Genomic DNA, 13673 nt, shown 5'->3' with positions numbered 1-13673 from the left:
GACATTCTGAAAAACTAGAAGAGTCTTAAGAGTGAGCCTAGTTCAACTAGTACTATTCCATTGAGACTGAAAAGAGCTTCAGCTTAACTGTGCAGTTGTATTTTCGAGTTTTCTCTTGATTACTGAATTCTAGGGGGTGTTTCTGCTTGTGTTTTGATTGGTATTTGGTTGCTATCAAGCTGTTTTGGGGTCAGTTACTGGGTGTTTGTGTTGCTGTTGGTATTGCTGGAATTCTGCTGGTTCCTTTTAAATCTGTTACTGGTTTATTTCTACTGGTTGTTGCTGGTTATTGTTGCTGTTGCTGGGTTACATACTACTCTGCTGATCTTCTTCTTCTTGTATTCCAATACCAGGTACACTACCCTGAACCACATTGATGTAAGCTCGTTGAAGTTTGAAAGGAAATGTTCGAACACATTTATTGTTCAACTGAGGACTGCCTGCATTTTAATTGATGTTAGTTTAGATGTTTTCCTATTATATAGATGGTAGTTATGTGTATAATCAAAACTGTTTCTTAAGGTGGGTTATCTGTTAAGCATTGTATAACATTGAACTGTTAAATTGAATCCTTGGAATGGCATGAAGTGTAGTCAGTTTAATAGGTTCGTGAAATGGGATTGTTGAATCAGTTGGGAGGAACTCGATTGTCATCAGTAATAGGCGGGTCTAGATTAATGTCAGGTTAAAAGAGTAATGAACTTGTAATAAGATTCCAATTCATGAGCTGATCTAGTAATATTCACCCTACTCGCTAGTAATTTTATCATTAATCATGCTAGTGTATTAGGATGTCTTCGTTGAATAACAGTTTCTGAATTCAATAGTAAGCAAAACCTGAATTGTTGTTGGTAGATTAGTGCTGAAAACAGTTAAAAGTCAGGAAAAGAAAGGTTCATTTACACTAAATCGGTTCATTAAAACCCATAGTTCGTAATAGTTAATGGGTATGATAAATTGATTTAGGAATTTTGGGAGTTCATGTCTGTCAATTAAAATGAAGGTATGCATTGTCGTTGAGGTGCGTCATCGTTAAGTTGTTGGTTCGAACAACAAAAACTGGAACATTGCACGCTTGTAATTAATTAGGCCTTTTTTCTATCTTTAGAGACAAAGGTAAATAGAGAACCATAGTCGCTTTAGGATATCCTAAAAAATAAACGAGGCGTGCCTCACATAATAACTTGCAAACTGCGGGGCCCTCGATAATTGTATATATTATAATTCCTTAGACTTCGGGATGGGCCATTTAGCAAAAGTTCACGACCTTCCCCAAAATGATAATACGCTAGTCGCTTTAGGCGCGCCTTTAATAATTTACTTTCTTAAACTCGGGTGCACATTTATGTGACCCAAATCCAAATCTCAAAGGAGTCGAAATGTGTCGATAACCACGGGTACATTGATGTGACGTGGTTCGAGATACGTTTTCACAATGTTGCAATTCTCTGTTAAAATAATAATGATAATAATAAAAGCGGTTAAAAGTTAAAATTTGCACATAGGTTCATAATTGTATAAAAATCAGATAATTAAGCCGAATATGACAGTTGAGCGGCCGTGCTAGAACCACGAAACTCGGGAATGCCTAACACCTTCTCCCGGTTTAACAGAATTCCTTATCCGGATTTCTGGTTCACGGACTGTAATACAGAGTCATTCTTTTCCTCGATTCGGGATTAAATCGGTGATTTGGGACACCACAAATCTCCCAAGTGGCGACTCTGAATTTCTTATTATAAATCCCGTTTCGATTGTCCTTTAATTGGAAAAACTCCCTTATACCCTTATAGGGGTGTAGGTGAAAAAGGAGGTGTGACACTCATAACGGGTTACAATTCGACCTCGCTCGAATTTACACCATACGACCCCCCGCCAAGCGAGAGTAAAATGCGACTTTCATTCAAGTTAATGAAGTTCAACCTCACTCGAACTAACAAAGTAAGGTTCGACCTCGCTCGAATTAAAAAAGTAAGGTTCGACCCGGTTCGAACTAACGAGGTGAGATCCGACCTCGCTCGAATCAGCAAGCTAAGTTCGACCTCATTCGAATTTCCAACTAAAAATTGTAGACATGTAATTTTTGACCCTCCCCGAGATTTTATACTTTTTAGCGTTTAAATATTTAGTTTAGGTCTAATATCACTATTTTAAACTAGTTTTGAATCTTTTGTTTTATTTTATCACAAAAATAAAAATTACAAAATATTTTCCCTATTTAGTTGATATTTTGTTTAGTTAGTTTTATTTTTGAAAAAAAATACAAAAGCTATTTTGATATTTTATTTTTCAAAGATAAAAAGAAAAGTTTAAAAAAAATAATAATATACTTTTACTAAGTTTAATTTTAAAATTGTAGATTTTAGTGAAGATTGGATAGTAGTTAAAGTTTTGATATAACTATCTTGTTTTTCCTTTTAATATCTTCTACCGTTTTGAATAATTAGAGTTTTTGATTCATATTTAGAAGAAAAGAAGAAAAGAAAGAAAAAAGAAAAAAAAAACGAAACAAAGATTGGAAAGAAAGAAGGTGAAAAGCAAAATAAATGAAAAGTGGTCCCCTCCCTTATTTTTTTGCACCATCACGTGCAACCTTCCCATTAAACTCTTGGAATTGTCCTCTAATTTTGGGTGGGATTCTTATCCCAACAAACTTGGTCCCACACATACACAAGCACAAGCAAAAGAATATTTTCTGATTTCATTTTAATGGGAGGGGTCCACACGTTTTGGACCTTTTCTTTTCCTCCAAGCTGAGACATTTTTTCTCAATGGGATATATATCCAAAAGAGTAAAAAAGGCATAGGAGAGGAACCCCACTCCCACAGGAACACGATCCACAGCCAACATTCCTCATCTTCTCCACCCCCGCCTCTATCCTCAGTCCACCAGCCGCCTACAACAACCAAAAACAACTGCCACCAAACTCCCTCACCTAGCCTCACCAGTCCGCCAGCCACTCTACTCACCAAGACAAAGCAACCGCCCCTATTCACTCTAAGAGCTCCGGCGAACTTCTGCCGGAATTCGGCGATTGTGAAAGCGACGACCCCCTTTCCTAATTTTTCGTTCCAATTGTCTATCCATGGGCCAATATTATGTTTGGATACATACTTTCTTGATTCCGTAGTTGCTCACTGGCTAGATTTTGTCTGTTGGAAATGTTTGGATGCAAACGTTTGTTTCATAAATGGTCAAAATAGCACTTGAACGTTCGTATGCCGAGATTCTTAGGCGAAAATTGAAAGAAATTGAAAGGGGTAACATATTGATACTCGACCACATTCGGCTAGGCATGCCTTAGCATTTTATTTGGATTTTGAGGCAAGAGATTGTTTCTTTTTAGTTTATTATTCGGGGAATTATTTTCATTTTTTTTATTAGGTGGGAACGACTTCGAGCCTCTTGTGTGTTTGTTTTTCTTTTCTGTGTTTGTTTTAGCTCAATCTGAATATTTTAAAAGCCAACTAGATCGAGTACGCAACTGTGATTCTCACGGGACTTGGGAGTGCCTAACACCTTCTTCCCGAGTCAAATGAACCCTCTTACCCGAATCTCTGGTGCGGACTTAGTTTGGAGTCCAAAGTGTTTTAAAAGGAAAATTATTTTTAAAAAAACGGTGACCTGACACATCGAAACACATGTCAGGTGTCGACTCTGAATTATTTCCTTTTGAACATAATTTTGTCACTTTTTAATTAAAAACCCTTTTGAGTTTTACAATTTTATTTTTATTTTTAAGAGGGTTTAGTGAAAGTGTAAAAAAGGGATGTGACAAAAATTAGGGACTCATCACGGAAAATCTAAAGATCTTTTAAAAAAAAAAAGGAAAAAGAAAGTCAGAGGTATGCAACAAAGGCAAACCAACTATCTTATTCAAAAGATATACATAAGCAACAACATCTTACAAAAGGCCAAAAGCGAGCCCCCATAAAAAGAAAAACAAGCAGCAACAAAAGAACAAAAAAAAAAGCTAAGTACAAAAAACTACAAAAACTTCACTCGGTCTCATCTCTATCACCGTCCTTGCCAGCGCTGTCATCATTAGAAGAAAGCCCATCTTCAATCTCAGCACCCCCACCGGCCTCCGATGTCACATGGTCATAACCGCAGGCAAGACGAGCCTCGTGTGCCTTAACCCAAGCATCTTAAAAAATGACCTCAGGAATGCTCCCCGCTGCCCACAAATCCCTATATATATATCTCGTTGAGCCTCAGCATGGACCCATATCTCGTACAAATGGTGGGGGACAACAACTGAGGCAGATTCTTGAGGGGGGGGGGGGGCTTGGAGACAACAGCTACGCCTTCTCGGCCTCGAAAGCCACAACTCGGTCTCCCAGGTTCGAGGCATCCCGCTCGAGCTCAGCGATCTGCTCCTCGAGCCTTGCCTCCCTCAGTGCGGCCATCGCCCTCTCTACCCCCCACTCAAACCTGATGACGCAGATAGTGTCTTCCAGTGCCGCTGCCCTCGCAAAAGCCACCACTTGAGCTCCCTCGGCCCTCTCTAACTCGGCCACCTTCCTTTCTAACTCATCCACCTTCTCCGTCCACTCAACACTTAGATTGGCAACTCTAGTGGAATTCTGCTCAAGCTTGGCTCCCAAAGACAACACTTTCGCCTGAAGATCCTCGCATTCCGCCGCAACCTCTTTGCCCACCTCGAGCTCTTCGTCTTTGGCCCTAAGCAGCCCCTCGAACTCGCTACATTTGTGAATAGACCGAACCAGATCCTCATCCTTCATCTCCAACTCCTCCTTGAGGGACTGAGTACTACTATGCGCCCTAAGCTGCACGTGCATCTCACGGCACCTATTGTGATGCTGGCGATACTTCATGGCCATTTTCAGAAAGACATCAGCCCGTGTCTCAGCCCAACGAGCACTCTAGATCTCCAGCATGTAACTCTGAAGAGGAATAAAAGAAGAATCAGCGAAAGCAAATGGCACAAAATAAAAAAACTCACCCTCAAGGCCATCCCAGTCACACCGCGTGACAAACCGGCATCATTGATCTCCCGAAGAGACCTACTTTCGGCGACGGACCACAGAAGGCCAAATTGGGGCACCAAGTCCACTATGTCCTCCAACAGGTTAAAGTCCAATGGAATTTCGAGCACACTGGAAGGGCCTTCCGCCCTCACATCGACCCTGGTAAAACCTTCCTCGAACATCCTCATGTCCACAAGATTGATATCAGAATCAGATTCATAATCATCTACCACTGTGCCCTTCAACCTCTACGCCCCCTCCGACATTATCCTCCGCCTCTTTGACGGGGCCTCTTTGCCACAATCATGAGAAGGTCCGTTCGTTGAATGAACTGTGGGGATCAGAGTGTCTAACTGAAGAGTAGCCTCCGAACGAACAGGTTCGGACGCGGACGCAGTCCGCGGAATAGCCAAACTTTGGACACCCTCATTCGTAACTATCATTGGTACGGGCTTGGCAGAAGAAGCCGGCTGACGAAAAGCAAGGATAGGAGCCCTCGCCCCTTCTTGCTCCTCTCCGACCTGCCAATGAGAGAAATTCGACCAAACGAAGATATAAGGTAAAGAAAAATACGAAGCGAAGAACATAGCGATTAATGCCGAAACAAGCCGACTCACCAGCGGAAGGTTTGCGCCCAAACCTCTTGTGGAAAGGTGCCCATTCACAAATCCCCATCATGTGGGGCAGAATCGAGCTTACCCACCCGCGAATATCAGAAACTTACGGAGCAGGTAACCTCTCGATTGCAAAAACAAAAAACACTCGACGAGATCACTAAAAGGAGAAGACCAACAACCATTAAAAAAAATAATAAAAAGAAAGACCTACGGGCGAAATTCCACACCTCAGGAAACCCCGCAGGGTTCAATACCACGTGCTTTGTTCGGACACAAAAGAAGTTCTCCCAGAAGCGGCGATTGGCCTTATCATCCATCTTCACCACCAAACCCTTGGTTCCTCGATGATAAAGGTGAATCATCGTGCCCCTATAAAAATGGAGACGAAGAGGTTAAACATGTGTTGTAGAGAAATTCCCCGATCGGCCAGCTCCGCGTATTTGATCAGCATAAGGAAGAGTTTGTACACGTACGGAGAGAGTTGAGCCGGACACATCTCATAGAAGCGGCAGAAGTCCACCGCCGAGGAAGGGAGGGGAAGCGTGTATCCGATGATAAATGGATATGCGTAAAACACGCAGTAGCCCGGGTGGTGTATATGCACTATATCATGACCCGCCGAAACCAACTCAATGTGATCAAAGATTCTCCATTTGGCTTTAAATGCCGTGAGTGCCGCGTCATCCATCGTAGAAATAACAGGTTCAAACTCATCCTCAGTAGGGCTCTTGAAGTCAGTCCTTGCCTTTCCTGGGCAGGGGACCACTTCATCCACCGTCGAAAAACTTTCATCCTCCACCATAGCCACTCCGTATTCGAGTGGAGGTATATCATTTTCTGGTACCGGGGCACCAACGCCTCTATCAGGGTTGGAAGATGCACTAGCCATCTCCTTGGTTGATTGCATAGATCGGAAATGTAAAGAAAGAAAGGTAATAGCCACGAGAACTGTTAGCAGATAAGGAAATACGAGGGACTGAAGAAGAAGAAGGAATTCCTTAAGGTTTTCTTGTGAACGATTGAGGGACACTACATTCTAATGGGGAACTTTTCCCTATTTATCGGGATACGAGTATTCTGGGCCAGCTCGCCAAAAGATGACCCCAATAGGCGGAGGGACTAACTGTATGGGTCAAAATCTGACCAAACAAGAAGCTGCGTGAAGAGGAACGGAAAAAAGCCACTTGGGTCGAAGTCGTATTCGTACAACGCTATAGCGACAAGCATCTCGGCCATGGCCGATGTCGTGTACTCAGAATGCTTGTACGGTGAATTGGATGTTACGACATTTCAGAGGGTCGATCTATAATACAGTTAAATAACTTAGGTACTCTGGTTAATGACCGTTGTGTAAAGGAGAATACCTAGTATATATACTAGCTGAGAGAACGAAGAATAGGGGGGATTTGCAAATCACACACTTCTTCACTAACAGGGGATGGGAACTAGAGAATCCATCTAGAAAATGAGAGAAGGTTCAGAACCAAGTTATTCATTTTCTGTAGCCATCGTTATGGAATAAATAAAGACATACCCCGTGGTCATTAATGGTGAATTCTTTCTTTCTTCTTAATTTTACATTGTGGAGTAACGATGTCGAGGATGAATGTAAGCTCATCATATACATTAAATTTTTTCCATTATCTTAATGAGTTCATGAGTTTAACCTTACTCAACCTTTCTTACTTATCATTCATTAACCTAGAGTTAATTATCTTTGGCTAGGATTTACCCCTTATCCATTCATTATATTGGTTTAACTAAAAAGGGCTTAATATTTTTTGGTCAAACAATAACTCTTTTAATAATGACTATTTTAGTCCAACTTAATCCATGACATAAACACCCCTGCTAATAGCCTCATACATACATTCTCATATTATAACTTGGGAATGCAAAACGCGCGGTGGAACAATGTATAGAAGGACTAACTACATTCAGATCAATATATATGATGAATATATTGTATACGGTCAAAATCAAGGAGTTGATTTTGGAGTCTTTAATCGGTCTATAGGCTCGAGTCCGGGAGACTCGAGGTGTGGGAAGATCCAGCTGAGGGACACCTACCTCGAGGAAGCTGATCAAAGGCCTGACACGGCCTGCATCGAGGACGGCATAATCTCAAAGTTAATCATGAAAGAGTGGGAATTTCTCAAGGACACGTGAATCTGGGCATTAATTAAAGGATAAGGGTTGTACAAAATAGTACAAGTCCGTACTAGACCGTTATACACCTGTACCAATAGGATTCTTTACCTTTATGAGCAAAGTACTATATTGGGCTTTCTCCTCCTATATAAAGGTACCCCAATCATTTTGTAAAGATCAGATCATTTTACAGCAATAAAATATTCTTATTCTTCTCTTGTTTAACGTGCTCAGCAATTACTCTTCAACTTTATTGCCTTTACTTTATTGTTCATACTTTATTGGTCTTAGCTGACCTCGAGGTCCCTGGATAGACGAGCTCGAGGCCCCTACTGTTTCAACAACATTGATTTGGTTTATTATTTCTTCTTACATAAGCTCAACATTACTTGTTCAATCACTAGTTTTAAAATATATCACAAAACTTTAAAACGACAAGATTATCTTTAATTGTTACTCATATTTTTCGAGGTAAACAGTTTGGCGCCCACCGTAGGGCTAAAGATAATATTGATTATTTTAGTGTTAGTTTTCTAATAACACACGTTATTCTTCACACTTTTTCTTGTCAAAGTTTTCTTGATTTCAGGACAAAATATGCCTAGCACACAAAATGCACCTGCTCATGACAATGAGGGACTTGGAAAAAACAATGGCATAGGGCTCGGTGTACCACCCGTAAACCTAGAGGGAGTGCATAACGTGTAGCCAGTTGATATCAGCTCCCACAATGACCTAAACATGGAAGCAGGCACAGACCCCGTAGGGAACGGATGCAGGGAAGCCCAGGCTGGAGGCCAGGAAACACGAGGACCGGAAGAAGGAGAAGTCAGCCTCCAGGTGATATTCGAGATGTTACAAGCTCAGCAAGTCGCTATCGCTCAGCTTCAGAGTCAGAATAGGACTCCTAACACCGCCAAACCAGTAAACACACAACACGAACCTGTGCTTGAAAGGCCCGATGAAAGCGGCACGGGGACTGACCCCACAATCATGAAAATGCTCGAGGAACTGACTAAAAGAATCGAGTCAGGAGAAAAGAGGATAGAAGACAACGATAAAAAGGTGGAAACTTACAACTCCCGGGTGGACCAAATACCGGGAGCACCTCCAGTTTTGAAGGGCCTAGATGCCAAAAAATTCATACAAAAACCTTTCCCCTCGAGTACGGCTCCAATGCCCATTCCCAAGAAGTTTCGCATGCCCGATATACCGAAGTACAACGGGACAACGAACCCTAACAAACATATTACTTCTTACACTTGTGGAATCAAAGGAAATGACTTGAACAATGATGAAATCGAGTCAGTATTGCTAAAGAAGTTTGGGGAAATATTATCAAAAGGAGCTATGATTTGGTATCACAACTTACCCCCTAACTCCATTGATTCATTTGTGATATTGGCGGATGCCTTCGTAAAAGCGCATGCCGGGGCCATAAAGGTGGCCATAATAAAATCGAATGTATTCAAGATAAAACAAAGGGACGACGAAATGCTAAGAGAGTTCGTGTCCTGATTTCATATGGAAAGGATGGAATTACTCTCGGTCTCCGATGACTGGGCAGTTCAAGCCTTCATGCATGGTTTGAATGAAAGAAGCTCGATAGCATCTCGATAGCTGAAGCAGAACTTGATCGAGTATCCAACTATGACATGGTCGGATGTGCACAATTGGTATCAATCAAAAATTAGGGTCAAGGATGACCAGTTGGGAGCCCCCTCGGTCTTAGTTCACCCAAACAGGTTTGCAGCCAAGCCCCCAAGGGACACAGACCGAGGATCAAGATTCAACAAGGAAAGGTATCAACCGTACGTCGAAGACAGAAGGAACATTTCAAGGCATAGTGCACCTCAGATTGATCGAAGAGTAGATCGAGGCCAAAGCTCCCATGGATTCATGGGAAAAATCGGGTCCGACAAGCGCTCGGGACCAGTGGAGGCCCCCCAATTATCAGAATACAACTTCAGTGTCGACGTCTCAAGTATCGTCTCGGCCATTGGCAAAATTAAAGACACTAGATGGCCCAAGCCCATACAGACAGATCCTTCTCAGAGAAACCCCGACGTAATGTGTAAGTACCATAGTACTAACGGGCATAAGGCCGAGGATTGCAGACAACTTAGAGATGAGGTAGCTCGATTATTCAGCGAAGGACACCTTCGTGAATTTCTCAGTGACCGGGCCAAAAACCATTTCCGAGAAAAAGACGCAAACTAGAAGAATGAACCCGAAAAACCTTAACATGTCATTCACAAGATCATTGGTGGAGCCGACGTCCCACATGGGCCTACATTCAAATGCACTAAAGTTTCTATCACAAAGGAAAATGGACTCGGAGCTATGTGCCCAAGGATGCCAATCATTCTCCGACAAAGAAGTAGAAAACGTGTCCCAGCCTCACAACGATGCCCTGATAATATTTATCCTTTTTAATAAAATTCAAATTAAACGTGTTTTAGTGGATCCAGGTAGCTCGGCGAACATAGTCAGATCGAGGGTCGTAAAATTACTCGACCTACAAGATCAGATTATACCTGCATCCCGGGTGCTGAATGGCTTCAACATGGCAGGTGAAACAATAAGGGGAGAAATTATCTTGCCTGTAAACATAGCCGGGACCATACAAGACACCAGGTTCCACGTTGTCGAAGGTGACATGAGGTATAACTCACTCCTCGGAAGGCCATGGATACATAATATGAGGGTAGTACCTTCAACTCTCCATCAGATGATGAAGTTCCCGACGGAAGAAGGAGTGAAAACAGTTCACGGAGAACAACATGCTGCAAAAGAAATGTTCGTAATCAAGGAAGTGGTACCGATACCGAAACTCCTGACCTCGGAGATATCGACCTCCAAAGGTAAGCAGGTGGCTAAGTAACAGCCACAGCTCCGAGCCTCGACAGAAGTGGAACAACAGGTTATCGAAGGCAAAGAAAGGAATTCCCTAGATCCTCGAACCCTCGTTGTTCCCCAAAAGCCTGGTGCTACCAAGCCAACCGCCAAAAAAAAGGTACACCTAGGAACAAGATTAATCCCTACTCTCAGGATAAAACTCATTTAGTTTTGTGTTGATAATATATATCGCACTGCTTCGCCCATTTAAATATGATAGGGATTCCGCTCGAAGGATAAACATGTAAAATAATTAAAGTTTATATTGATGATATGACTGGATAAGTCCCTGTGCGCAGAGGACCACTTTAATTCATTTGCAGGAAATAATCAACATTTTGGGGCAATACGACACGGAGTTTTGAACTAGAGAAGTGTTCCCTCAGAGTTGACGCGGCTGAGTTTCTCGGCCTTTGTAGTATCAAAGCGGGGCATCAAAATCATCCCCGACTAGGTCAAGGTTCTTGGAGAATCCATGGTCGCGGATAGCAAGACCTCAAAATCATTGATAAAGGATCCGACGGCTCGGCACGATGGAAGCTCTCAAAGGCTCGTGTTCTCGACAATACCCCTTCCTGCACAAAGGTCGTAGGTTGTAAAGAATGCACTGCACTCTTTTTCCCTTAGCTCGGATTTTGTCCCAAATGGATTTTACCGGCAAGGTTTTTAACGAGGCAACACTTATATGCAACCCGAGGAACGACTAACAAATATTCAAGGCTTCTTTTCAATCAACCTCGAATACTGGGGGCATCACCATCGGAGGTCACGTTTTTGAAAGATATTTCACGCCTAAGAGGGCCTCGATAGGAGAAATTTGTAATGGGCCAAACGGTCAAACGAACCGTGTCCATATAGAATAATCGAAGCCCCGGCAGCAGAACATGTACGCATGTATCGACTATTCGAAGAAGCACTCAGGTTATATCAAAAATACTTTGTGTCTCATACAAGATCTACACTTACAATCCTACGGGAAACGACTTAAAAGCCAAAACATAGAAGCACCCCGAATACTCGGAACTGCCATCGAAATTCAAATTAATAAGACCTCAAAGAGGCACCCGAAATTCGAATTAACAAGACCTCAAAGAGGCACCCCTTCGAAACAAAGGCCAAGGCTAATATTCTCGGGGTTTAACTTCTCGAACAAGTTCGGAAAGTTATCGGGGAACAAGTCCAAGTGATATACCCAAAGGCTACGGCCATACAAAAGACTACGGTCATATAAAGGTTATGGCCAAATAGTGCAGCTCAGAAACATCCAACTTCTGCTATAAATTAAAAGGCCTTCAAACACTTTGTAAAAACCGGTTAAATCAGGCTACCCTCGGCAAAAGCAAAATGCAAAAGGCTTCGATAAATTCAGCCCTCGAAAATTCCAAAGGTTTAAATAACATCAGCCCTTGGAAACACCTCAAGAGGTGTTCGATTATGTTTACACAAACAAATCACTAATAAGGTTCCAATATGTTGAACCCTCAAAAAACCTACGGGTGCGAAAAACACATGCTAAGGCATAATCAAATTTTCACCAAGTCTTTTAAGCCGAAATGAGGGAAAAATTATATAGCCTTTCTAAGAGGCCGAATCGGCCCAACTTAAAGAGCACAAGGCGCCGATATATAAGAGCCTAAAGGCCAATCTTAAAAGAGCCTAAGTGCCGATATATAAGAGCCTAAGGGCCAATTTTAAAAGAGCCTAAGGGCCAACCTCGAAAGGCTTAAGGGCCAAAAACTTGTAGTTCAAGACTCCACTTTCATTTCTATTCTGACTCGAGATTCATAATATCCCGAGCCCACAACGAGTTAATTTAAGCTCGGCTCAAAAATTATTGTAAAGATCTAAAGGTTTATAATACCCCGAACCAATCCTCGAACCAGTCATTCAAATGAAGTTTTCCATAAATAAAGGCAATGTTAAATTGTCATGACCCGAATTTTCCACCCTCGGGGGTCGTGCTGGCGCCTACTAGTGAAAGCTAGGCAAGCCAATGTTGATACCTAATTTTTCCCTATGTATTTTTATATACAAACAACTTTCAAAATAACATATACATACATATATAAGCATGCCCAATAGTTTTTCTATTTTTTTCTTCTAATTTTTAAGATTTTAAAATCAATTTATTGTCTATTTTTAGCAGTACAAAATCCAATAATTATTCCCAAGATTATCATTTTGGTGAATAACTCATTTTATTCTCATATTTATACCAAAATATAATTAAGGTGATTTTTTTATATTTTTTTACAAATCTATTTGGTATTTTTAAGCTAAACTGCATGTAATTGCAATTTTAGCCTATTTCATGATTAGTAGCATTTTATAATTATAAAATTATTTCCAGTATTTTTAAATTAATATTTATATAGTATTTGTTGGTTCAGTATTTTAATTTACTTTTAAAATTATTATTACTATTTTTATAAAATAAAAAGGGAAAATAGGCTATTTAACACTTAGCCCATTTCTATTTTAATTACAGCCCTTTCACCTTTCAATTTTGGCCCTCAATTTGACCCAATTCCGCCCTCAAATTAAACCAGCCCAATCCCCAAAATTATCCGACCCCTGACCCGATTTAAAAACCCACCCGACCCCCTTTTGATCCAGGCCGTTGATCATTTTGATCAACGACCATAAACTCCCATTTCCTTTTTTAGTTCCCAAACCACCCTTAACCTAATTTATTTCCCCTAAGACGTTGCCTTTGAACCCTCTTCGTCTCTCAAACTCTCTCGAACCTCTCCGAAACCCTAATCGTTTCCCACCTTATCTCACCATATTTCCACCAGAATCCATGGAGTCTCCGGCCATGGACGGTCTGTACTCATCCTTTCTCACCATCAGACTTAAGATATTCAAGGTTTGAAGCCCGACTTCAATGGCCTTCTTCAGATCCTTCTCAGATCTGTAGATCTATGGCTTCTCCGGCCATTATTCTGGCATGTTCCAGCAATATGAGTCTTTTCGACTCAGGATCTGACTTTCCTCAAGACCTTTCTCATTGCT

The 13673-nt window shown here is 41.5% G+C and overlaps 1 protein-coding gene across 1 annotated transcript; it reads left to right on the top strand.

The window, feature by feature from the left end:
* The first annotated feature begins 8501 nt into the window (after positions 1-8501).
* On the top strand, positions 8502-9278 carry LOC138870101 (uncharacterized). The gene has a single exon (XM_070147711.1). The coding sequence runs from the start codon at positions 8502-8504 to the stop codon at positions 9276-9278; it is 777 nt and encodes a 258-aa protein (XP_070003812.1).
* The last annotated feature ends 4395 nt before the right edge of the window (positions 9279-13673 follow it).

The sequence above is a fragment of the Nicotiana sylvestris genome, chromosome 1 (genome assembly GCF_000393655.2).
Source record: "Nicotiana sylvestris chromosome 1, ASM39365v2, whole genome shotgun sequence".
Taxonomy (NCBI): domain Eukaryota; kingdom Viridiplantae; phylum Streptophyta; class Magnoliopsida; order Solanales; family Solanaceae; genus Nicotiana; species Nicotiana sylvestris.
Note: the sequence above shows the minus strand (reverse complement) of the source record. Positions and strands in the feature narration are given on the sequence as shown.

Coding starts and splice junctions, on each gene's coding strand:
- LOC138870101 (XM_070147711.1), top strand. CDS start 8,502: ATGGAAGCAGGCACAGACCCCGTAGGGAACGGATGCAGGGAAGCCCAG.